The sequence below is a fragment of the Sarcophilus harrisii genome, chromosome 2, assembly GCF_902635505.1.
Source record: "Sarcophilus harrisii chromosome 2, mSarHar1.11, whole genome shotgun sequence".
Taxonomy (NCBI): domain Eukaryota; kingdom Metazoa; phylum Chordata; class Mammalia; order Dasyuromorphia; family Dasyuridae; genus Sarcophilus; species Sarcophilus harrisii.
In genome coordinates, this window is record NC_045427.1 from 553,847,873 (window position 1) to 553,875,816 (window position 27,944).

The 27,944-nt window shown below is 36.9% G+C and overlaps 1 protein-coding gene across 4 annotated transcripts in view; it reads right to left on the reverse strand.

The window, feature by feature from the left end:
• ADAMTSL3 (ADAMTS like 3) overlaps nt 1-27,944 on the reverse strand; it is a 542,401-nt gene that overhangs the window by 30,797 nt on the left and 483,660 nt on the right. For all 4 annotated transcript variants that reach the window (XM_031955661.1, XM_023496559.2, XM_023496553.2 and 1 more), the window contains one exon: nt 25,035-25,163. In XM_031955661.1, coding sequence (XP_031811521.1) covers nt 25,035-25,163 — 129 coding nt within the window. The remainder of the gene's footprint in view (nt 1-25,034; nt 25,164-27,944) is intronic.

Below are 27,944 nucleotides of genomic sequence, written 5' to 3' on the forward strand. Positions count from 1 at the left end.
TTAACAATCACAATGTGCCAAATCATTCAGTCATTGTCACGGACACAATGGGAGCACAGATCCATCAAATACCCAGGGCTGAGCACAGTGCCCAGCATATAAGAGTATAAAATCAGATTTAGCGATCACTTAGTCCGACTCCTTTTACAGATGAAGACAATCAGACCCAAGTAAAGTAACTTGCTCAAGGAGACACAGGCAAGTAAGAAGTAGGTACTTAACAAATTCTTTTGGATTGATTAACTCCAGAACTCAAACTTGTATTTGCCACTTTTCCTCAAGTCCAAACAACCAGACCACTGTCTGATCCTACCAACTTCTCAGCTTCTTTATTGCATTGGCTGTGCCCCTGTGAGATTCATTCGATAAGTCAGATGGTTCATCTAGTGTTTCTCATCCTTGAGACATGATTTGTCTAAAGCCCCTCACTGTCTCAGGCTCATTTGCCATCCATGGTCTTTTTTTTTTTTTTTTTGACAGAGCTCTACATTTGTGTTATGTGAATATAGCAGAGAATTCTATGCTGGATAGCCATCAGCTTTTGCTCATTGCTCTTTATCTGGATCAATGTTCTGATATGTATATCACTGACTGATCTTCCTGGGTGCTTTATCATTGGCCAACATTCTGGGGATGTGGATGAAATAAATCTAGGCTGTTTTCTGGTTCATTCTTAGCTATTCTGTTAGTCTTTCAAAAGTAATAACTGAGGTAAATGTATTTCCTGGAATATTAGGTATTATGGCTAAAAGTCCAGAGATATTTAAGGATTAAGTCTTAGCAATTGAAATCTCTCTTTTCTCTAGGAGCTTATTAACATAACAGTTCAGAACAGGAGACAGCAAACTACAGCCTTTATTTGCCACCTGTTTTTGTATACTACCTTCTATTAAATTCTGGTCTCTTTTGATCTCATCTCTCAGAGCACTTCTGTTTTTAACATTTTATTTATCTCCTTCCATTTATTGCTCTCTGAAATAATGTAAAATACTTTCCAAACCTAAAACTATGGTCTGAGATTTGATCTGTGGGCTGAAGTTTGCCAATCCCTGATTTAGAAGAATGAAAAAAAGTCCTATTTTTTCATGGCTTCGTCATATTTTTCTTATATATACACATGTGTGTACATGCATGTAGTTTTCTGGTATTAAGACCAATCTTCAGTTTCAAGTGCTTAATCTTCATTGCAGAAATAATTCATTGCATTTTCCCCCACATGAAAAATGCAAATTCCCTAAATAACCTGGAAACATGAAACAATAGTTTGTACTTCAAAACTGAAATCCAGTTAACTCTGGATTATAAGGGAAGGGACCTGAGGTAATACAGAAAGAGAACTGTTTCTAGTGCTCACTCTGTCTCTGGCTAGTTATATGTGCATGTCACAGAGCCTCTCTGGGTCTCAGTTGCTTAGGGGAAAAAAAGAGATACTAGTCTATCTTTGTCTAAACTTTAGATTCTAAAGGTAATGGACTTGACTAAATGATATCTTGAGATCCCTTGCATCTCTGTTTATGTGTGCTTGGTTTTCTCTTCGTCCTCTATCATTCAAGAATATGTCTATTAAGAAATTCTAAGAACTAGAAAATCTAGTTCATAGAACTAGAACTTCTACAAGATGTAATTAAGAACCTAATGGAAAGGAACAATGCTATATCCCAATAAGAAATCTTTATGTCTTATGGTTTATGTTGGCACTATATTTTTCTTCTGCACATAATAATTGTGGAAATATATGTAGAAGAATTGCATGTTTAAACCATATTGGATTTCTTGCCATCTGGGGGAGAGGATTGGGGTAAAGGGTAAAAAATTTGGAACACAAGGTTTTGCAAGGGTGAATGTTGAAAACTATCTTTGCATGTATTTTGAAAATTAAAAAAAAACTTATTTTTAAAAAGTTACTTCATTTATTTCTATTTTAGAATTTGTGGTCATATGATTATTTGTGAAGAAAGGATTTGTCAAACAAGTTAATTGTGAAAGCAGACTCTCTTATGGAAGCTTTACAACCCACTCAACTGTTTCAGGAAACATGCAAAAATTAATACACCAATTTTAAAGCATTTTCTCTATTTTGTTAACCAAGTTCCAGTAACAACATCCGATTCCATTCTTGAATAGATTTTGCCACAGGTACACCCTATAAGCCATACAAAAATTTTTTGTTGTAGGAAAGTTCTGACCACATCCTTCCAATATGCTAGAGATCTAGGCTTTTTAACATTTGGTGAGTGCCAATGTGGCATTCAGAGTGTCAATCTTTTACTCCTTGCTTTGTTATTCTTTATATGTACTTGAAAGAAAAAAAAATTCATTTAATTTCCCTATAATCTAATCATGCTAATTAGTCATTAGCATTTATCTCATTCATCACACTTTAGGTTCACAAAGCATTTTTTCTCACAACAACCCTGAAAGATAGATAATAAAAGTATAATTATCCTCCTTTTACAATTAAAGAAATTGAGCCTCAGGGTGATAAATGCCACTGAATTAATAAAAGTCCACTCCCATTCTAGGCTAGGTAGCACCATACTCCACAAAGCATCAGGTTTGGAGTCAGGAAGACTCATTTTCCTAAGTTAAAATACTGCTTCAGACATTTATTAACTGCGTCACACTAGGCAAGTTCTTCTGTTAAATGAGCCCAATAAGGAAAAGGCAAATCACTCCAGTATCGGTACCAAGAAAATCTTAAATGCAGTCATGAAGACTTGAGCATGACTGAAATGACCGAACCTGGCATTGTGCTAAGTGCTGGGGATATAAAGAAAGGCAAAAGATAGTCCTTGTTCTCAAGGAACTCACACTTATGCATAAACAGGATAAATTGGTTATAATCAACAGAGGTGAGCACTAGCATTAATGGCAGTTGGGAAAGGCTGCTTGTAGAAGGTGAGAATTCCAGATGCCAGGGTCAGCCAGGGAAAATTCCCAGAGCTGGAGCATAGAGAAGTGGGTTTTTTAAGAAGATAAAATGATATGTAATTGAATTATTCAGTAGAGAAAAAAATCAATGAAGTATTAAATTTGTTATGAGCAATAGCATTGTAGGTAGCTTCTATAATAACAAAATGGCACTGAACCAATAATAGCATAATCTAGCAGTATAGTTTCAGAATTCTAATCATATTGCATAATTTGATCAACATATTTTTATTGAATATCTACTATGTACAAGGCACAAAGGAAAAAATCCAAATATTGCCTCTATCCTCAAAAAACTCACTGGTAACATTTTAGTTAGCAAGTAGTTAAATTGTGAGGATATGAAACTGTCTATAAAAGTTTAATAGGGACTGATATTACTGTGATGTGCTATTTATTTCCTGATAATTCTTTTAAACAATATATGGAATGTATCTGTCAGTTTCCATGATTGAGGAGAAGGTAAAGTGCGGTGGAAAGAGCACTTAATCAGAATTTCACAGGTTAGGGGTTAGAGCACAGAAGTAAAGGTACAATGTAGGAAGGGCAATCTCTACCTTTCTTACTATTCAGAAGCAACATTTCTGAAGGATGGAACATCACCCAAGCCCCTGAGTGGGATTGTCTTTTTGAACTACGGCCTCGTATGGATAAGCACAGAATGTAGCATGTCAAAAAATGGTTCTAAATTTACCTCCTTTTCTGTGCTGTTAAAGAACTATTGATTTTCTGACATACTAGAGAAGAGGAATAAAGTAACAAGAGTGGAATATGTCATTTTTGTTTAGAAAGGCCCAGAGGAGATGAGATGCTGAAGAATTAAGATTTTGATATGAAGTAGGGGTGGGAACCTTCTGTGCATTTTCAAAATGATAATCTGAATTAAAGGTTAATAATAAATAATAATATTATGAACTTAATGCTCTTAATATCTCATTGGCAACATTAGCTAGAAAAAAGTTAAATTGGGAAGATATGAAACTGCCCACAAAAGCTTAATGGAAACTGATATTACTGTGATGTGCTACTTATTTCCTCATACATATATTTTTAAAACAGTGTATGGAACATATCTGTCAGTTTCCATGATTGGGGAGAAGGTAAAGTGCAGTGGAAAGGACCTGAAGTCCAAAAGATGTGGGTCTGAATCATCCCCATTATGCAGATGAGAAAACGGATATTCAAAGGGCTTTTTCACTTGCTCAAAGTCATGAAGTTAATAGCTATTCCTAATACACAACAGATTTTAGAATCATAGAAAGTGTTAAGCATTACTTGACTTTTCCTTCAACATTAATGTTTATATAAATACCAAGTTGCAAAAAACCAAACCAAAACAACAACAACAAAACAAAACAAACAAAGTCTAAACCACACCAAATCCAAAAAGCAAATAATGAGGAGTATTAGACTCCAGGATGTCTAAGACGTAATGATCTTTTTTCCTCTTGAAAGTGCTGGGTTTCTATTTAATTGGAAGGAGCATTTCCTGTCATTTTCTGAACAGGCTGCTTATAAACACCCTCACTTTTTCCCCTTAGAATGTCTAGGGCAGACCTCTAAAAGCCCTACTTATCCTTAAGTTCCCACTTGAGACTTATCTAAATACTTGCTTTCCCAAGAGATTAAGCAGCCAATAAGTATCTGGGGGCTCTGGGCTTGCTGACTCAACAAAAGATAATCAGTAAATTATAGAAACATTCCTGGGGGACTCAATACCACTTTCAGTGCAAACCTAAGAAAAGCTTTAAGATTTAGAAATTTATTCACCTAAACTTCACTTTTCACAGGTCTCTTTTTTCACCTAATTAGCTGGTGAAAAGAATCAAATTGCCATTTCCCAAGGGTCTTTCACGAACAGGAACTGTACTGTACTGAGTAATTATAATGATCACACTGTCATGTTCACTAATTGCTTCATTTGTACTTGTCTTTTCAAACCGATCACAAGACACTCATGGCAGGCCCTTTACGTGTAGCAGAAAGGACAATGAAATGAGTGTTGGGAGAGGGGGATTCTGGTCTTGGCTCAGCCACTAATTATGGGACTTATCTGGTTTGAGTCTGCTGCTCCTCATCCTTAAAATGAAAGGTCTTTAAGATCCTTTCCAGTTCTCTCTACCTGGCTTCCACCTCCTTTCTAGAATTCCACTTGCCTCTCAGACCCCAGATCTAACCAGTGAACATTCACTTTATTTTGTTTGGACCTAGGCCGGCATGACTATTACCCCCTACATCTCCATGTCTCTCCATCCTAGGGCAAACAGAACAAAGAACACCCTCGGGTGTGGGAGTGCAGAATATTGTTCCAAGCAGAGAACTAGATCCCAGAAAAGCAGCTCAAAGCTACTGTGGGGACAACCGGTGCACAGGAGATGAGGGACTAGAATGGGGGAAGAGACAAGATCACTCTTGCCCACCACCTAGAAAGTAAATTCTTTCTAACTAGTTTCTAAGCTCTATAATTTCAAAGCCCTTCCTAACTCCCCATACACACCCTTTTCCCTGGCTTTTTATAACTCACACCCTTCCCTCCTACCCCATCCCCATCCCCAGCTCCCTGTTCCCCATAATCTCACAGCAGCAGCCTCCTTGCAATTCCTCAAACAAAACACTCCATCTCCTGACTTCTGGCATTTTCACTGGATATCCCTTGGGTCTGGAAGACTCTCCTTCCTTATGTCTGCTTTCTGGCTTCCATCAAGTCCCAGTTAAAAAGTGTGCACAGAGTCAGGGCTTTGTGCAAGGAGAAAGTGTAATGAGAACATACAAACATCTGATGTATAAACTGAATAAGAATGAACAGACCCCTAAAGGGAGATAAAGGAGCCTATCATGGATAAAAGTAGGCTGCAAGATGTTACCAACAAAAAATGACTAGGAAAAATGGTATCATGGATCCATGAAATATAGAAGTGACACAAAAGATGAACTGGTCACTAGAAAAGAGCAAAGGTGATCAGTGGACAGCCTACTGACCACATCTGCAATGTCAAGAGGGCAAAAGGAGGGCTCACATCATATTGGGGAGACCTTTGTGGGAAACTTATTTGAGCAGTTAGGTAAGATGAAGAAACTGAGGTCAGCAGAGTTAAATGACTTGCCCAGAGTTAAATGATATAAGAATTGTTTTACTTTTTGTATTTATATTCCCAGCACTTCACCCAGTGCATGGTACTCAGTAGGTACTTAATAAGTGCTTATTGATTGATTGGTGTTATCTAATACATATTAAAGTCTGGAAAGAATAACCGGGCCAGTTATATATCTGATGACATTTTAGGACAAATTCTACCAAGGACAGAGAGAAACTGACTTTTAAGACATTATCCAGATGTTATAGAAATATAAAAGCAGAATTTTATGCATTCAAAAATGATCAGAAAATATAAAAAAATTAATTTGAAATTTTTTTCTATCAATGCTCACAGTTTGTTTGGTGTTTTAAAAGCAACTGAAAATATAAATGTTTGCTCCATGTTAAAATAACCACAAAATGTCAAAAATAGTTTAGATTTATTTATTTGCCCTTAAAAGGTAGGCTATTTTTCCAGTCTTACAGCAGTTCTGAACTATCTAGTGTTCAATTTCCACAATCCTAAAGTAGCTTTTGGACAGCAAATGTTATGGAAAAAAGTTCAGGTCTAGAGGGGCTGCAAAACATGTGTTTAAAAAAGTCTGCACTATAGGGTGCCTTTAAAATATTCAGTGTTTAAAAACAAATTTCCTCCAACCTTGAAAGGCCCATGAAATATTCCACACTATAAAAAATCTTGGCCTACTCAGACTGCACTAAAATACTGGATATTTCTTGACAGAGTTTTTCCTCCTTTCAGCTATGTAGTCCTATAAAGTTTTCTAGATTTTTCATTGACAATAGTGAAGATTGATAATTGTACTGGTTATATCTTATTTGAATATTTGAAAAAAGTTGTGATTTCCTAAGAATTAGAGCAACCTAGTTGATATGAACAAAATAGAAATAGTGTGATTGAAAATACTGTTGAGACAGGGTGGACCCATCACACTTAGATGAAGACAACTAGGAAAAGGAAAAGGAAGTTGACTGGGAAATGACCCAACAAATACTGGCATAGGAATATCACAGACTATAAATGTGACAAACATGATGAATACAAATAATCCTGGAAAGATGTCCATGAACAGATGCAGAATAAAGTAAGCAGAGCCAAGGAAAGAACACAGTGACTACAACACTGTGAATGAAAGAGTCACCATCACTCAAAGCAACCAGAGATGCTTAGGATGCACAGCAACAAAGAACCAGCAGGATTCCAAAGAAGGGTTGGAAGATCTTTCCTGCTCATATTCCTTTGCAGAGGTGGAAGGTCCACAGGAATGGAATATGGCATCTATTTCCCAGACCTCAAAGGTGAACCTCAGGAAAGTTAAATGATTTGACCCAGATCACTCCCAGAGTCATTAATTAATCAATCAATTCATTCATTCATTCATTCATCTAGATATTTTTTTGGACCAGATAAAAGAGAGATTTTTTGCTCCAATTGATACCTAGTCTTAATCACTGAATAGGTGCAGTATCAGTCAAACTGAGACCTGGGGAAGATCTTAGCGTAAAAGGCCAAAGTCTCCCATTTCATCCAAACCAATCTCCAGTCATCCTGACCTATATCCAGGTCTATAACCCAGAAGGCTCTGGAGGGAAAAGTGAGACAGGAGACCTTGCACAGTCCTCCCTCACTTCAATCCAATCTACTTGCATGTCATAGAATCACTGATGCTCCTTTTCGAGAAGGAAGGACAGACAACAACAAGATTAGTAGATAAATTAGCCTCCTCTGTATTCCTCATAAACTCCTTTAAGACTACATGGCCAACATCTTCAACAATGAGATGAACCAAAGCAGCTCCAATAGAGCAGTAATGAACTGAACCAGCTACTCCCAGCAAAAGAACTCTGGGAGATGACTATGAACCATTACATAGAATCCCCAATATTTTTTGCCCGCCTGCATTTTTTGATTTCCTTCACAGGCTAATTGTACACTATTTCAAAGTCCGACTCTTTTTGTACAGCAAAATAACTGTTAGGACATATATGCTTATTTTGTATTTAATTTATACTTTAACATACGTAATATGTATTGGTCAACCTGCCATCGGGGGGAGGGGATGGGGGGGGAAGGAGGAGAAAAATTGGAACAAAAGGTTTGAATTTGTCAATTGTCAATGCTGTAAAATTACCCATGCATATAACTTGTAAATAAAAAACTATAATAAAAAAAGACTACATGGCCAAATAAGTGTAGGCTTTAGAAGAATTTCCATTTTTTCAAGAAAATATCTATTTTTGCCTATCCAAAGTTATTTTTTTAAATTAAAGTTAATAAGTTCATTTGTTTTTGGTGCTTTTGTAGATAATGTCAGAATACCTTTTGTTCAGAAGCCTTCCTTCTCTGCTTCTGACTTTGGTAGAGAGAGAGAGAGAGAGAGAGAGAGAGAGAGAGAGAGAGAGAGAGAGATGGAGGGAGGAGTGCACAAACAGATGAGAGTGTGAGAGTGAGCTGAAAAGGGCCAATTTGCATGGCTATTCTTTCCCTCTCCCCAGAAGAATGATGAATATCTTTGAATGACATTGCATTCCCAAATGACAATGATGATGAAAATAAACAGGTTCTGAACAAATTCAGTGATTATTTTCTTTCATTGTGATGTCTACATTTTTCTAAACTAAACTAAGAGCAATTATTCATTGCTCTTATGATTATATATGGATAAGATTAAACATGGGGCATAGCCACTTTGGATAAGAAAATCCAAAAGATACATGAAGTCACAGTTCATGCTTCCTGAGCTTTATGTTCATACATTACACAGATGTAACCTGAGTATTTATCAGAGTGCTAGTTTCTTGGGAGGGGGAAAGCTGGGAATCATAGAGAAGAACTTAATCCTTTTGAAAAGACGAGAAACACATATGAAAATGCAAAGATAAATAATAATGTAAACCTATATTTCATTGAACTAAATAAATGAAAAGCAATATGAAGTAAGGGTGGGGCCAGATTACATAGGACCATAAATAGAAGGTGAAAGAATTTACATTTTAACCTAGAGATAATGGGGAATCATTGAGACCTTCTTATGGGGCAGGGAGATTAACATAAAAACAACTGTGATTGGTTATCTGGAACTAAATAATCCAATACAGAATTTGGAGAAGGTCAAAAGAATTTTCAGATATGTGGAAAAAAAATACAAGGAAATTTCAGGCACAAACTTAGAAGACTATATCATGTGTTTAAAATAGTTGAGGCAGAGAAGTTGCCCTGATGAAGGTTATTTGTCTATATAATCCAACTGAGTCTGATGGGTTTAAATCCCAGACATCTTAATTAATTGATCAGATAAGAGATGGCAGCCCTATGGAAGTTTGGAAAGAAAAATCTCTGAAACAAAAAAGAAGGTTATACTGGCCTTTTACCATCTCTTCAGAGCTTTAATTCTATTTCTTAAAAAGAAAAATGAAGAAATACAACCCTGAAATTATTGTAAGGCCTTGAATTTAATAATTATCCAGAATCACTATCCACTTATCCCCATTTTAGATACCTAAGTTAATGGACCAATGGGACAGGAATGATGATAGTAATCAAATTGGACCTCTAGAAACAGACAATAGGAGCTGGATACAAAGGAGTGAGGAATGGTTATCACCTCCTAGGCTAAGTATAACCTGTATGAATAATTGGGGGTTGTGAGAGACTCCCCAGTCTCTTAGAGGTTCATGAATACGGTGTCCCCTCAATTCACTATACCAGGAAGTAAACCTTTACATTCATAATACCATCATCTGCTCTTGAACTCCTGCTCAGCATCCCCAGATCACTATTAGTTATTTGATAGACTGAAAATAATAGGAACATCAGTGACATTAACAACAACAGATTTGCAAAACACTTTATATATGTCCTTTCATTTGATCCTAACAACAACTCTTATGCCTAGGAAAATGTTAATTAAAGGAAGAGAAAGAAGTATTTTCTGGGCTACAAGACAGGTCAGTGGAGGAGAGTAGGAGAATTATACAAGATAGAAGCTATGTTGCAGTGTTAGAGACTACAGCCTATGTAGTGATTCTTTAACTTTAGGCTGTCTGATGTGATAGCAATGTATATTCACCTACTCATCCACATATTCCAAAAAATACCAGAAATGAAAGAATGGAAGAGAGCTTTAATTACCCGAAGATAAGTTTATCTTAATTCCTATATTTTACACAGACACATGCACATTATTGTGTGTGAGTGTGTACTTATTGTTCAGTCATTTTTCAGTTATATCCAGTTCTTAATGATTCCATTTGGAGTTTTCCATTTCCTGGAAAGTGGTTTGCCATTTCCTTCTCCAGCTCATTTTTTTTAAACAAATGAGGAAACTGAGGCTTAACTGGAGGGTTAAATGATTTGCCCAAGGTCATACAGCTAGCAAGTGTCTGGGGCCAGATTTGAATTCTTAAAGATGACTTCTATCTGACTTCAGACCCAATACTGTATCCACTGAACCACTATCTCTACCATTCCTGTCTTGATGTGCATATATCCCTCCCCCATATATGGATCTATTGAGATAGTTCATCATGAAGACCAAAATATCTAGCACCAAACTATCCTATGACAAGCAAGATGATCATCCTTCCAAGCCATGTCCTGTACACATTTGTCATCCAATGTAATAGAGACAGAAAATAAAAGGGATGTTTTAGGGAGATAAATTTAGTGGTGGGGCACAGAGCTGATTGGTATGGAGAGAAGCTAGCTATAGGGAAATCAATTAGGAAGCAACAATCTGTATATGAAATGATAAGGACTTGATGGCCATAAAAATAAAAACAAAGAAAAAAAGTAAGAAATTTGAAGGAAGAATGCATAGAAGTTGGTGATTAAGTAAAACTTGGGAAAGGGACAAGGACTAGAGATCACCTCTGAGTCTGGATGAGAGGAAACACTGATACCACTGAGGAGAACAGGGAGGTCAGAAAGGGTAGTTAGTTTTAGAAGTAAAATTGTGAATTTGTTTTAGATATAGTAAGGAACATAGTATTTTAAAAATTAAAATTTTAATTATTTCGTTAATTTTAATAGTGTTTAAATAGCAGACTAAGATTTTAATAAGATTCAAAGAACATAGAGTAAGCAATAGATTTGAACTTTTATTTGGGATGCAGTCCAGAGCCCCAAAGACTCAAACCATAAAGTCCTCTCTTCTATATAATATAAACCAATAGAATTCATGGAGAAAAGGGTGGAAAGCAGAAGGAGAAAAGATTCAAGTTTAGGAATTTAACCACATATAATTCTGCTTTACCATAAATGTTTTCTCAAGACCACATTGAAAGGGAGAAAATTATGAAACCCAGTGGAGGAAGTTAATAATGAATAGAATCCAATAAGTCTTCAACAGAATTCATGAGTATATTCCACAGCTTGCACATCCTGAAATAAATCTAATGATGCAAACTTTTTTTTAATGTAGTGAGGGGTGTGTATGTGTGTGTGTGCGTGTGTGTAGAGCTCAAAGTATTCTAAATCACAAGATTGTCCAAAACACTGCATCTTCTTCTGCCCTCTGACAGCACTGTATTCAGAAGACTCTGAGTTCGAGTTTTGGATCTGTAACTTCCCAGTTACGTGGTCCTGGACAAGGCATTTAATATCCCCATGCTCCAGTTTCCTCATCTGTAGAATAAGAATAACCACACTAGAATGCCTGTGTGACTCTCCAGTGGGTGTTGTTGCCTGCCAGGCACAAATGTACATGATGGCCATTGTAACGGTACCCATAAAAACACAACATCCACTAATGATGTAGGCTGGCCTTGGGGCGCAAATCCAGCTTCTCACCCACAAAGGCGAGTCACTCACCCTTCTCTGGGTCTCAATTTTCACATCTCTAATGGGAGCTAATAGTACTTATCACACTGCCTTAAATGAGCATGCTGTATGTAAAAGGTTCTGCGGACTTTAAAGTGCTATGTGAACGTCAATGATCATCATTTAAGGAATTGTGTAAAAGAAAGCAATCGTATAGTCAGGAAGACATGGATTCAAGTCCCACAACTAGGCAAGGCTGCCAGTGCTCTAGGCAATGCTCAAAGACTGAGCAGGTGTCCATCAGCATTCATAGAGGGGGTTTTTCCCACCAGGACTTCCCCAAACTAGTGAAAATAGTCCCAAAAATCAATAACAGTAGCCACAGAAATTCTCTTTTTTCTTGCTCCACTACACTCCTAGCTTTTCTCAGATGCTCTTTCCTCCAAAATTTACTATGAACAATCAAGGTGACTACATGCAAGTTCCCTGGAAACCTCACAGTTTACTCCCTACTGTCTCTTCTCTCTTTTCCATCTCCAGGGAACTGGTCCTGCCACTTGCTAAGGCTCACCTCTTTATCTGGGCCTTCAATCCCCTTCCCAGCTCCTCTAGGACTTGGGTTCTGGCACTCCTTTCTCTCCTTCTCCCCTGGCTTCTTCCTGTTTGCTCCCCAACATGCCCAGTTTTCCATCCTAAAAGCCTTCCCTCTTGACCCTTCTTCACATTAGCAGCCCTGGTGGCCTGGATATTCTACCAACAAGGAGCTCCATCTCTCTGCTTGGGGATCATCTCTGGCTGTCCATCACACCTGAAACGCTCTCCTTCCTCCACTCAGACTAGTGACTTCCTTTGGCTCCAAGTCTCCAAAGTCTCCAGCAACCTTCCCCAACCTTTATTAATTCTAGTGCTTTGCCTCTGTTAATTGGTTCCTACTTATCCTGTAGCTTTGTATATATTTGTTTGTCTGTTGTTTCCCTTATTAGATTGTAATCTCCTTAAAAACAGAGGCTGTCTTTTGTCTCTTTTTATATTCCTGTTATAAAGCACAGCGCCTGATATGTAGCAGGCACTTAATAAATGTTTGTTGATTGATTATTGATGACTGATCCTTCTCCTTTTTCCAAATAAAGTGGAAAATTATCCTTATTCGCTGCTCCTACTTCCTCACTGTTCATTATCTTTTTGACCCCTTTTAACAGGTCTTCCAGCCCCAGAGTTCAAAAAGTTTTTTTTTTTCTCGAAGGCCACTTTTGCCTGTGGTGATCAGGCATTTTTCTCAACATTCCTAACCTATCTGTGGTATTTTGTCTTGATGAGTTCCCTCAACTTGTAAGTTCTCTTTCTTGTCTAGATTTCAGAGACCATGCATTGATTCAGAGACCACTCTCTTCCTCTCCCCCAGCTTTTAAACTGTTCTTTCCTGATTTGACTTGGATCTCTGCTCTGACATACCAACGGGTATGATTGGGGGCAAGTCATTTATTTAACTTCTATGGCCCCTACTGCATAAGCTGTAAAGAATGCAAAATATTGATTAATACTTGCACAACTATGTCATGAGACTGTTGTGAGGGAAACAACATTCAGTCCCTAAAGAGCCACAGAGATGGGCTCTGTTGTTCTAACATTTTGCTTTCCTTTTTATACCTTATCCTTTATTATCCATGCTTCATTTTCCCATATATTTATTATATTGTGTACTATGGAAACAATCCCAACAAACTAAAACTATTTTAAAGCATCAAAAAATAAGAAAAGTAGAACTACAGGAATTATATTTTTGTGCCTTTTATTTCCCCAAAATGAAGAAGGAGTTGGGCTAAGAATTGGCTAGGAGGAGGATAGGATTGAGTAGCTTCATTCACCTTTTGGGAAATTGCGAAATTCTTTTAATGACCTTCAATTTCTCCCTGAAACAAAAGTACATTTTTTTTAAATAGGAAAATTCTGCCAGTGTTGTTGAATGGTTGTGGTATATTATGTGGAACATTAGAGTCTCTGATGAAGTGAAAATGAGAATAACTTAGAGGGTAATTGAGAGACACGTGATTTATGTGAGCCAGCAGCAACAGTGCCTGCAGTGCCTGAAACATACAGGCATTTAACAAATGCTTACTGAATCACAAATGCTGGAAGGTATGTGGAAAAATAGGTACAGTAATGCACTGTTGGTGGAGCTGAGAACTGGTCCAAACATTCTGGAGAACAATTTTAAACTATGTCCAAATTGTTCTGGGTAGACCCTCTGACTCAGAAATATCACTGACTGAATCACAAAGAGATTTTTTTTTTTTTAAAAAGGAAAAGGACCTATATGTACAAAAATATTTATAACAATTATTTCAGTGGTGGCAAAGAATTAGAAACTAAGGGGATGATCATTAATGGAGAATAGTTGAACAAGCTGAGGTATATGATTGTGATGGAATACTATTATGCTATAAGAAATGACAAGTAAGATGGTTTTAGGAAAATCTGGAAAGACATATTAAATGATGAAAAGTGAAATGAGCAAAACTAGGGGAACATTTTTAAAAATAACATTTTTCCCAATTACATGTAAAAAATTTTTAGCATTTATCTAAAAAAAATTTCACTCCAAAATTCTCTCCCTTCTTTCCTCCCCTTCTCTCCAATTGCAAGAATTTGATATAAATATAAAAAAGAGACTTGCAATCATGCAAAACATATTTCCACATTAGTCTTGCTGTGAAAGAAAACACAAATGAAAAAGAACCAAGAAACTGTAACGTAATATGCCTCAATCTACATTCAAACAGCATTTTTCATCATTTCTTTCTGTCTTAGATCATTATATTGCTGAGAATAGCTAAGTCATTCACATTCTTTAATCATTGTATGATATTGCTTTTATTGTGCACAATGTTTTCCTGGTTCTGCTCACTTCCCTTTGCATCAGTTCATGTAAGTCTTTTGGGTTTTTATGAAACCATCTTGCTCATTATTTTTTATAGTACAACAATATTTCCATTACAGTCATATACCATAACTTGTTCAGTCTTTCCTCAATTGTATATATGCTCTCAATTTCTATATCTTAGCCAGCATTACTGGTTTTGGTCATTTCTGCTTTGTACAGAAAACATTAAAATCTTCCCCTGCTAGATTTATTTATTTAGATTTTTTTTTGGGGGGGTGGGGGGACTAAGTGAAAGAGGCCATTTTTTGCCTCAATTGCTACCTAGCTTTAATCACTGAATAGTCAAATCGAGGCCTTTTGAAGACCTAGCTTTAAAAGGCCAAGGTCTCCCATTGCATCCAGGGCCATCTTGAGCTGTATCTTGCTACTAACCCAGATAGCTTTGCTGTGGAAAGTGAGACAGATGACTTTGTCCAGCCCTCCCTCACTTAAATCCAATTCACTTGCATGTCACAGCATCACCTCCCTGATGTCATGGTCCTTTTTGAGAACAAAGGACAAACAACAATAAAAAAGCTGCTACAAATTTTTTTTTTTTTTTGGTATAAGGAGGTTTCCTCCCTCCTTTTTATCTTTTGGGAATATAAACATAGTAGTAGTAGTAGTATTGCTGGACCAAAGAGTGGGCAGTTTTACTGCCGTTTAGACATAGTTGCTCTTCAGAATAGTTGGATCAATTTACAACTCTATCAGTAGTGCATTAGTGTCCCAATTTTGCTGGAGAAGCATTGGAAACAATAATAGCAATACTGATAATGATAATCTTTTATTAAAGACTTATCACTACAGTAATTCATGACAGTTCTAAAGGACTAATGATGAAAAATGTTAAATGAAACTTTTTTCTTAATTTATTTTTCTTTTCTGCCTCCCACCCCTACAATATAGCTAATGTAGAAATGCTTTGCATGGCTTCATATATATAATGTGTATTGTATTTCTTGTCTTTCCAATGAGTGAGGGAGAGGGGGAGAAAATTGGAGACTAAAAATAAAAATAAAATTTTTAAAAACTTTATAAAAGAACTGACAAATATGATTATAGAGATGTATGGAAAGTATTATATGAGCTGAAGAAAAATGAAATAAGCAAATTAAGGAAAACAACACATGATGGTTATATCAATGTAGATGGGAAAAAAATCACAAAATAATTGAAAATGAGTATTGTACAATTATAATGACCAGAGATTTGCAATGATACCTCCTTCTGCTCTTTTGCAGAATTGGGAGTCCACTTGTGTGGAACATTGCAAATATGTCAGCCTTTTGGATAGGTAGATTGGTTTTATTGTTTTTTTTTTTCTAAATCTTCTACTTCAAGCAACAAAAAATGATTGTTTTAAGGGTGACTCCATAGGAATGAAAAAGAAGAATATAAGGAGAAATCTCTTGTAAAAGTGAAATAAAAAAGTATGGATAAAATTTATTAAAAAAAATACTTATTGATTAACTGACTTTATAAACAAGGACATATGGAGTCGTAACAATGAGATTAATAGTAATTAGCAGGTATGTAGCATTTTGAGATTTTCAAGGTGCTTTATATATTATTTCATTTTATTTTTACAATAGCCAACCAATATAGACTGGGCAGCTTATATGGCATATTAAGCACCTACTCTACTAAGAACTTTGCTAAGTATTGCCCCCTAAAAAGAGAAATAAACTTGAGGTGTTCAAGGTTACCTCTTAACATTCTCTCATACAGTCCTATAGATTTCCCCAAGTTATAATGACATCCTGTGTGTCTCCCCTCAAAAATAAACATACTTTAAGAGAGGCTGAAGAAAAAGCAATCCTTTGGCTATCAAACTTGTACTTTCTGAATAACTAACTGGTATTAATCTCTAAAATGGACATTGTAGAGGAACCAAATATATGATCCCATTCTCTATCCAATGAATACACTTCATCAGGAAATGCTCTTTTCCTTTCAAAAAGTCCAGCACCAAACTCAAACTTGGGAAGTCCCATATTTAGAATTATCCAAAGGCTCTACTGGGGAAATGTTCTTGTCCTGATTAAAAGGTTCAATTTTGGGGTCACTCTGCCTAGGGAAATTAAAATACTCTCTCCCAACTACAGGGCAAGCACTGTCCCTGAAATACCCTCTGGCTGAGTAGTCATAAACTTTCATATGATTCTGAAGGAAATCTATAATGTCAGGGTTGTTACAAACTATTAAGTGGGAAAAGTCTACTCTTACAATCTCTATCCTCAAGCTATGTATAAGTCCATACATCCCTTCTATCATATATTTCTGATAAGTCATTGTTCATGAGAGGATGAAAATGTACATAGAAAAACAGTCTCTTCTGCTTTTCTCCCTACATTTTTGCCCCACTCAGAAGGCAGGTCCATCCTGCTATCCTCTGGTTACCTAAAAATCCAAACGATGGTGAGAGACATAGAGCTAGTCTTTTAGCTCAGTTTAAGAGACCACAGAGGGAGGCTTGACTCTTCCTGCAGGAGTCTGTCCTTATGAAACTCGTCACCAAGTCACCCATGGGCAATCCTTCAGGAGGCTGCTCCTTAGATACATCAAAAGAGGCTCACAATCTATAAACTGGCTGTGGGAGGTCATTAAATTCGTCAGAAACTCTCCTGACCAATTCCTTTTATTCTAACATACTGAGATTCTCTGAAAACAAACTCTTTCTTTCATCTGCTGCCCACAGCATTTGATTGCCTTCATTCAAACAGACCAATTTTCATGATGCCAATTTATAAGAGTTTTGTGGGGAGGGAAAGAACCACTGCTCTTTCCTCACCCAGACCTCAAGTGTTACAAAAATTATAGGTTGCCTCGTAATCCACTTTGGTAACTCAATCCTGGTCCCCTGCTGTCTTTCAAACCATACTCAAAATGACCAAGGACAAATTGACTTCACAGGCTGAAAGGGCAGTATTTTTCCTCTCCCACACCCAGTTACAGGAGCTGTAAGTGTTCGGAGGAAAAGCTCCATTTCAGAGAATCAAACACATTATGGGGAAGATATCCTAGAAAGAACAATGGGCTGAGAGAGTTGAGAGAGTTGGGTTCAAATTCATTCATTGATACTTGATTCCTTTGACCTCTCAGAATGGAGGACAACAAGAAGGGACAAATTATCTAAGGTCAAAACTCTCACGTCATGGAATGGCACCAAACCCAGGAGTGGCTGCAGAGATTCTAGTCTGCATGAGAGAAAGGCAACCAGTCTTAGTCAAAAAAATTAAGCAAAACTTTTTAAAATACAGGGTTAGGACAGTTTCCTAGATTTAGAGGTAAAAGTCCATTGCCATGAAAGATCTTCTCTCTGATAGGCAGAAAATTATACCTTAATTAAAGGAGGAATTCTGGATTGTGAAGGACAGCCAAGAGATCATCTTATTTGGTTCCTTTGATTTACAGATAGGAAATTATAACTCAGAGAGATCAAGTGGTTTGCTTAAAGTTCTGAATTTTGTCAGGAAATTCACTAATTATTTAAGTTGAGACATTTTTCATACATATTCACCTTGAAATGAAAATTCTCTATCAGCTCCAACCTCATCAAAATGTTATGTTAGAAGCTGATATCTTGTCCTAATCTCATAGAATCAGGAAAATGGGAGACACATAATTTTAGAGATGTAGAAACCAACAATCCTCCTTTCCTCATGATTTCACAAATGAGAAAACTAAGGTAGAGAGGGGACGCAGCTTGCTTGAAGTCAGAGAATTACAGAAGTAGCAGAGGTGGGACTAAAAAAAGTGGATGTCCTGATTTCTACTCCAGAGATTAAAAATCTGGAGAGAGAAAAAAATCTCTGGGTCTAGAGACCTAGGTCTCTAGGTATTATGATTGCCACATTTTTCCTAGCCTATCATTCTATTGATGGTGAGACTTCCAAAGACTCTAAAAGTCTTTGGAAGATAAGAAACAGTTTTTCCAAACAGTAACAACAACTGCTTAAGGGGACTTTGAGCTGACATCCTCAGCTCTGTGCTCTCTCATCATCCTCCCCCCTTTTCCAATCTGTTGCTGAGACCTATTAATTTTACTTTTGCAAGACCCTCACATGTGTCCCATTCTCTTCCACCGTGGTACAGGTGCCCCTCAACTCGGGCTGGTCTATTGCAAGAATCTGTTGCTTGGTCCCTCTGCCTCAAGTCTCTCCCCATTTCCAGTCCATTTCCCACTCAGTGGCCAAAGTGAAAGATCTGATCATGTCCTCCCTCTAATCAATAAATTCTAGCAGCTCCCATCATCTCCAAGATCAAAATTCTCCCTGGTGTTCAGACCCTTCAGAATCTTTCTCCTTCTCTCCCCTCCACCTTTCCAGTCTTTTTACATCTTTCCATATACCTTCCTCCCCAAACTCTGCAGTCCAGTGACCATGGTCTCCTTGTTCCTCAAACAAAGAGCTTCTATACTCCTGACATTTTCTCTTTGCCTCCCCTACCTGAATGCTCTCCTTCCTCATTTTCACATCATGGTTCCCTGATTTCTTTCAATTCCCAACTGAAATCCTTTCTACAAGAAGCCTCTCCTGATCCCCCTTAATTCCAGTAGCTTCCCTCTGTTGATTATTTCTGATTTATTCTATCTACATCCTTTGTATATTTGTTGTTCAATAGTTTTTCAGTAGGGTCTGATTCTCCATTGGAACTCATTGGAGTAGTTTGTCATTTCCTTTTCCAGCTCAATATGTAGATGATAAAATTGAGATAAATAGGGGTAAATGACATATCCAGGGTCACAGAATTTGTAAGTATCTAGGGTCAGATTTAAACTCAGGGAGATGAATCCTCCTGACTGTGGGTCCAGCACTTTATCTGCTGAGCCACCTTGTTTACATGCTGTCTCCTTTAGGCTGTGAACATTTAAGATTGAGAACAGGGAACTATTGTTTGACTTTTTTGTATCCCTAACTTTTAACATAGGACTTGGTATACTGTAGTAGCTTAATCAGTGCTTATTGACTGACTGATACCTGCAGTCACAATACATGTTTAAGTACATGGAGTGCATGTATTGAACAAAAAATGTCATATGTCACAAATCTGTACTTTTGAGATACATAATGATCAAATCAAATTGTTTATAAAAACTAATATCAAGTGACCATTTTTTTTTCTGATGAGCTTTCCTTTCCTAACCAGAAGGTGGCAGGGAATACTCATTTTCCCCTCATTTCCATAGGATCCAGATCAAAGGAAATAGTGCTGGAAAGGACCTGAGAGATCATCTCACTAACTCTCACTTTAGAGCTGAGAAATAAGAGACAAAATGATTTGCCCAAGATCAAAAAGTAAATAAACAACAGAAGTTGGATTTGAATCCAAATCTTTTAATGCCAATTCCAGGACCTTTACCTTTCTCTCTGCCACAAAAATTTTTAGGCAACAAATTGGTCATTGTTTTACTTAATCTTAGAACTCTGGAGCTTTAAGTATTATTTATAGTATTCAAGAGGTTCTATTTACTTAATGTATAATTTAAAAAGGATTGCTGAAAATACAGTCAATTTTATTTAAGAGCTATATTTATATTCTATTTATTGATTGAACCATAGTTGTCCACAACATGAGAATATGGATTTTTCTTGAACATAATGAATAAAGTCTCATGAACATGAGTTTAGTATAATTAAGGGGAAAATGTTTTGAGAGTTAATTAAAATGAAAATAGGCATTTATACCAGTGTCTCCAATGAATTAATAAAATTTTCCAATTTTCAACCTCCATATATGTTACTTATTAGGATATTTTAATTTTGTAAGTTTTATAATATGAGGCTTATGATTGGAAAATTGAAACATCTATGTGTGTGGTAGGAAAATCAGTAAATAAAACTGTTGGATAGGAAAAAATATGTTGATTAATTCTAAACACACGGCTATATTTTTTCTTTGATAATATTAAAGTTAGAATGATATAGTTAAATATATAGTTAATTTAACAGCCTGAGGTATTATGCAACATAATAAAATTTGTGGAAGATTACATGCCATGTATTACATTATTTAAAAGCATACACAATCTACCCCATCAGATTCCATGTGGGGTGTATTAGGTTCAGTTCTAGGTGCTATATTTTAGGAAGGACATTGATTAGCTGAAGAGCATTCAAAGGGGGTGAGAGATAAACAGGATAATTATCTTGAAGATCATATCATGTGAGAATTGTAGAAGAAACTGGAGCCTGGAGACCAGAAGAGATGGATAAGAATAGAGGGGAATACATAAAAGTTGTCTGAGGAGCTATCAGGTGGAAAAGGAGATAAACTTGCTTTGCTTAGAAAGCAGAACTAGGAGTAAGTTGCAAAAAGGGGATGCAAGGAAAAATTTCATTACAATTAATTCTATCCCAAAGAACAATGTCCAAGGAAGCAATGGGTTTTCTTTACTACAACTCTTAGCAAAAATTGGATGACAACTTATTGAGAATTTTGTATAGAGAATCCTTCTTTAGGCTATGGGTTGGACTAGATAGCCTCTGAGGCCTTCTCTACCTCTGAAATTCAGTGATAGTTTATGGTATAATGGAAAAAACACTGGACTGAGGAGTCAGAAGCCCTAGTTTCACCATCTATTATCTATTAGACCATCTATTAACACCTATTAGATCTAGTCATTTAGCTATTCTAGGCAGCTATTTCCTCATCAATAAAATGGTGATAATACACCTTTCTTGTTTACATCATATGATTTTCAGCCAGTCAGTAAACTAGCATTTTCTAAGTACCTATTATATATTAGGCACTGTGCTAAGTAAACATTGGGGTTTGAAAAAAAAAAGCAAAAAAAGACTTGCTGTCAAGAATCTAAAAGTCCAATGGATTTTATTTAATAAATAATTTAATAGTTAACAGTTAATAACTAATTTAATAACTGAGATTTTAATTTAATAACGAATTTTATTTAATTATTTAATAACTAAAGTGCTTCATAAATTATAAGGTAATGAAAAAATAAATAAAAGTCATCACCATTACCCGATGCTGGGAACTGCTGGAGAGCATATTTTTATGTAGACCACTAGAACATGTCAACATCTCCAATTAATCTCAAGTGTGGAGTGGTATCTTTAGAAAAGTAATGTCATCTCTCAACTTCAGTGTTCTCATCTTCAAAATAATGAACAGTGTTGAACTACGGTATATATGGAGTGTTTTCTATCTCTAATACCATACATTAGTCAAGTTACTCATTGAATCATCCATGAGCTATGTTTTCCCTTGTGAATTCTGTTTAAGGACCAGCACTTCCAGTTTGCCTTAGAAAGGAGAATTCCACATATTTATTCATATATGTCAAACTATGGTTATCATTTTGCACAGTGATTTGCAGTTAATAAAATAAAAGATATTTGTACTAAAATTCACATGTATGATTTTTAAATACTTCTCAAAGAGAAATTAATTAAAACACAATTCACACTGATTTTGGCTGGTCTAGCAACATATGTGTGGACAGACAGACACAATCAGTGCAAGTATTCACTAAAGGTAATAAGATGGTAAGATCAAAGTTTACAAGGAGCAATGACTAAATTGTGATTGTAAAAATAAGTCAACACATTATAACCTTACTGCATAAAATAATAATGATAATAATAATTCATATGATTTTATAGCAATGTAAGGTTTACAAAATACTTTCTTTATGATAAGTAAATTGAACTTCAGAGAATGACTTGTGGGATCATACAGGTAGAAAGACTGAGAACTGAGAATTCAACTCAGGTGCCTTGATTCCAGGACTCATGTTTTTTTCCACCATATCCATTGTGTGTGTCTATTCCATACTGCAAGTATAATTCCTGATCTGTATCTAAAAGAACTCTGAGGGGACACATAAGATCCTTTGAATGATAGGTCTCTATGACTACTGCCACATTAATCATGTTCCTTCATCTCAATGTTAATTTCTTTTCTAGGACCATAAATGTATTATTAGAGTGTTGAGGCTGAAGTCAGGAAAACTTGAATTCAAATCCAGCTTCAGATACTTAATAGCCATGTGGTCCTGCATGAGTCACTCAACCTCTGTCTGCCTCAGTTTCCTCATTTATAAAACAGAGATATACCTGCCTCATAGCGTTGTTGCAAGAACCAAAGAGGATGCTTGAAAAGCACTTAGCACAGTGCTTAGAACATAAAGGTACTTGCTTCCTTCTCTTTCCCCCCATTTGTGTAGCCATTCACAGTATTAAAAATGCTTTCACACACATCATCTCATTTGAGCCTTAAAACAATCATTAAACATCATTGAGCATTTTATCCTTATCTGAAAAATGAAGAAATTTTGGCTTTGAGAGAGTGAAGAGTTAACAGCTAAAAGTTATACAGGTAGACACAGGCAAAACTGAGACAAGAAAACAGGACTCTTAGTGCTATTAGCTCTTCATTATATCATTTCCTATAGATTTGGTCTTACACTAAAAAGTCAGTGAATAAGGAAAGTATCTACAGGAAAAATCTAATTAATTCTATACAAGTTTATTCAAAATAAGCAATGCAAAGCAACTCAAAAGTATTGTCTATGGAATCAATATAATCATTAAGTCAGTTAATAGACATTTATTAAGCACCTACTATGGGCACCATGCTAAATGCTGAGGAAAGACGAAAAAAGAAACTTAATCCCTGCGCTGTGAGAGTTTGCAGTTGAATGGTGGAAGACATCATACAAAGGAAAAAATGAAAGCTAAAAAGGAGCAGGGGGGAGGTACTCCAGGAAGGGATGGAGTAGAGAAGTCCCAAAGTCATGTGGCCAGATGAGAAAAGAGATGTTTGTGCTCAATCTCTCCTTTAATGGAGATTTTGGAGTTCCTGACTCTAGGATAGGGACTGAATTTGTGATTTCACTGGAATAGGGAAGTGCCAGGTGAAGAAACTTCACAGGCCATCACTTTCTCTGTAACTTATATTCTTGGAGATATGAGTAATTTGCCCAATTTCACAGATTCAGAGTTGAATCCACATCTTACTGGCTTTAAAGCTAGTTTTTTTATCTACTAATACTATGCTGCCTCCCAGGGAAGCTGGGCTTAAGTTTCACCTATGACTTGCCCACTTTGGGTAAACAACTTAACCTGGCTGGGCCAGACTATCTCCATCTATGAAACTGGGAGTGCAGGGGGACAGGTCGATAGTAATTTTGTCCTTTTCTCTTCTAATTCTATGGTCCTTTGAATGTTCTCATTCCTCTGGCGATAGAATCCAATTTTAAAGCAGATTTCTCATTATCTCTCTTGGACAGGAGCAGGGAATTGATGAAAATAAGATGACCAAATTTCCAAGACAACCAAATTTCATAAGTTCCTAGTAAAGTCAGAAGCATGGCCCATAGCAACTTTAAGGATACCTTCATAAACAAACAGGACTGGCAATGCTTGCGCAAATAACACAATAACAGTTTTTCAAATATTGCAAAAATAGAAGTGGTTTAAGCCTCTGTGTCTCATGGGGACCCAGTTCCAAAATAAATTGTGCCAGCAAGAGAACAAAATTTGGGTCCAACATTTGAACAGCTTTTTATAGAAACTGTTAATGACAGCAAATGATAACCAAACTTGGGCCAATCATGTGTCCTTTCCTCAGACAAAATTGCCACGGAAGCCAATTATTCATCTGTCATCCTATCTAAAAATGCAACTTCTAAAATAGCTACACCATGAACTCCAATTTCACAATACTATGCAAATCAGAAATCAGAATGAAGGCAAGACAATGAGGCTGCTCTTAATAAAGGCTGGTTCTGTTCTCCCCAGTCCTTCTCTGCAGGTGCGGGATGGCAGAAGCTCCAGACAGCTGTGGCTTGGCATCGGAGCCGCGTAATCCCGCTCGTCTCCTCGCCGTAGCCACAGAATGCCGGTCCGGACTATAATGGCTAGGTTTGTACTGCCAAAAGGCTCGCAGTTGTGTTGTGTGTGTTTTTCCCCACCCCCTTCGGGGCAAGGGCAGCGGGGGAATCGGGTGAGTTTCTGGAGATGTCTTTTACAAGTCTAGATCTATGAAGGCCAGATGGCCTGGGAACTTCAAAGGGGGTGAAAAACAGCTCATTGTGGGTTTGCAGATTTTCAGACCCATAGGTCAACTGGTGGCGAAGCCAAGAGAGGGCTCCCTTGCAGCTTGGAGGAAGGCTGGCCACGGGCCATCCACAAGAGGGAAGAGATTTCAGGGCTGGACGTCTGTGCCGGGTGGGCCCCAGACAGACGCCTGATCACAGGCCCTAGGAAAAAAGCGGGGCCTTCCTTCTATGACTAAGCAGGGCCACAATCCTTCTCAGCGCTCCCCCAGGGCCCTGCATGGAAACGGATGCTCTGACCTACCTTTGACAGGACACTTGATGGTGACGTTGGCTCCCACTGTTGCCTTGGCAGTGCCACCGACAGTCACAGTCAGACGGCCGTGCTCCACTTCTGTGAAATTTCTTGCCACAGCCAAGATGACAGGCCCCTCTTAATTAAAAGGAAGCACAAGAGCGGGGTCAGGTTAAAGTCTTCCCCCCCCTTTTCTTCCCTAGCTAACAAAGCAGGTCATATACGTATTAATCATAAATAGCGAAAGGAGGTAATCTTTCTATTTCATTTTTTTCAAATGTCTCATTTTATAACACATGGATTCCCCTAAATACCAAAGAAATTATAATTCTGACTCATAGGTTTGAGCAGGGTAGTGGACTAGTCAATATGCAGTCATTATGCTAAGTCCTAGGGATAAAAAGAAAGCTCTTTCCCCAAAAAAACTGGAATAGATCACTTGTGTTCTTGTGTTCAAATTATGACTTAGCACAGTGCCTGGCACATAATAAGAGCTTATTAAATGTTTGTGGACTGACTGGTTATACTATGAATCATCTGAGCAAATCCCTTCATCTCTCTCTGGGCTTCATTCACTTGCCTTATTTGAAAAATGAGTCCATATCATATCAATTAATTAATCAATTAACAAGTATTTATCAAGTATTGATTATATGTTGGATATTGGGAATATAAAGTCAAAAATGACACATATACAACTCTCAAATTTATATTATTAAAAAAGAGAGAGAACTAAAACAACAGGAATGCATACAAAATATATATAAATTTATATATAGGTAAGAATTAGTTGAAGGAGTTAAGGATATTTAATCTAGAAAAGGGAAGGTTCTGGGAAGGGCAAAATAATGATTTTTGAGGATTTGAAGGACATGTGAAAAATGTATCAGATTTGTTCTGTTTGAACCCATGAACATGAAACACAGGTAGAAGTTGTAAGGTAGACATTTAGGCTTGATGTCAGGAAAAACTTCCTAAGAATTAAGTCTGTCCATAAGTGGAAGAACCTGGTCCTCCCTACCCTGGAATTTTTCTAGCAAAGACTGAAAACCTATGGGGAGTTTTACATTAGCTATTCTTTTTCATAGATGAGTTGACGTTTGAAGTTCTTTCTGGCCAAAAAATTCAGCAATGATGTGAGGAGATTGATTTTATCCAAGCATTCTAGATCTAAGATCCTATGATCATCTTTATTATCTGACCTTGTTAAGGCAGAATTGACTTCAGTTCATCCAATACAAATTTCAATTCAGATTAAAGAGTTTCTCTTAAAATAACTTACAACACTAAGACTCATTTAAATAGCAGAAAGTTTTTTTTTGTTGTTGTTGTTGCTGAGGCAATTGGGGTTAAGTGACTTGCTGCAGAAAATCTTAAAATGGAAAATGAACCTTAATTGGTCAGCTGTAACATAGCTCTCCAACAGCAAAGTTATATGTGGCTAAGACCAGTAACACTGTGTAATTTAATTTTAAAAAAATGGTCAATAATGGTGGAAATAAAATTAAAAGTTAATATCTGATTATTCTGAAACAAGTGTTTGTATAACAGATTAAGTGGAAAAATTCAATACTAGAAAAAATATTTCAAGCTTGGAAAGAATAAAGAATGTGTTGGTCAGTGACAACTCTGGCTTCACACTAACATTTCCTGCCTAAAGAAATATGCTCCCCTAGGGCTGGTGACAGGCAAAAAGCCAAGTACCACAGAGTAAACAAGGCTACCCTCCCAAGGCCAGTCTAGACCCACCACATGGCGCTTTCGGAAAACAGGAAGGGACAAGTTGGTAGGAATGTGCTGATGAAGATGGGCAATTTAGTCTGAGAAATCAAGAAAGGGGGCTAGGACAAAAAGGGAATCAGTTAACTATGGTGGTGGGGAGGCAAATTCTGCCAACTGCTTGATTCCCATGAACTAAGAATATTTTTTTACCTTCTTAAATAATAATTGATAGGTGATCTTGATATATGATATATATATACTGATATATGATACTTTTATTGATACCAGATAGTCCTGGGATAGGGTTTCTTAACCTCTAGTCTATGAACTTCTAAAAATATATTTGATATCAACATAAATGATTTCCTTTGTAATCCTACATATTTTATTTTATGCATTTAAGAATAGAATTCTGAGAAGGAGTCCAAAGGTTTCACCAGATTGCCAAAGGGATCCATGACATGAACAAGATTAAGAATCCCTAATCAATGGGCACCACCCAGATAAAAACCAACAAGTACCAGAAAAATAGTTTTGGCCTGAAGCTAAGAGAACCTAAGCTGAGGCTGTTCTAAGTCCTTTACTTAGAGGAGCAAGAAAAAGAAAGGACTCACTAAATGTCTTCACACAGGACCTCAGTGACCTTATCATAAATGCTGAGAGGCAGGTTCCTAGTGAGCTTGGCAGAGGGTCTCCCAGGAAATGCCCCAGAGATCTGACTTTGGCCTTGGACCATTCAACAATTTTTATCAGTGACTTGGATAACAGTACAGCTGGTGTGCTTATTTAATTTGCAGGTGACAGAAAGCCAGCTAACAAATCGTTATGACAGAGTTGGGAGCCAAAAAAAATCTTGTGAGGATAGAAGACTGGGCCAACTATAATTAGAGGAAATTTAATAGGGATAGATTTAAAGTTTTACCTTTGGTTAAGAAAATCAGACTCACAAGAATAAGACCAGGGAAGCATGGCTAGACATCAGTTTGTATGGGGATAAAACAAGATCTGGGGAGTTTTAGTTGATGGCAAGTTCACTATGGTTCAGTGAAGACGGTTAATGTAATCTTGTGCAATATTAGAGGTATTATATAGGGTCCATGACTCCGAGAGGGAGTCTGTCCAGATTATCATAGACCCTGAATATTTTGTCCCTTTCTAATGGCCACATTTGAGAAAAGACATTGGTAAGCTAGAACA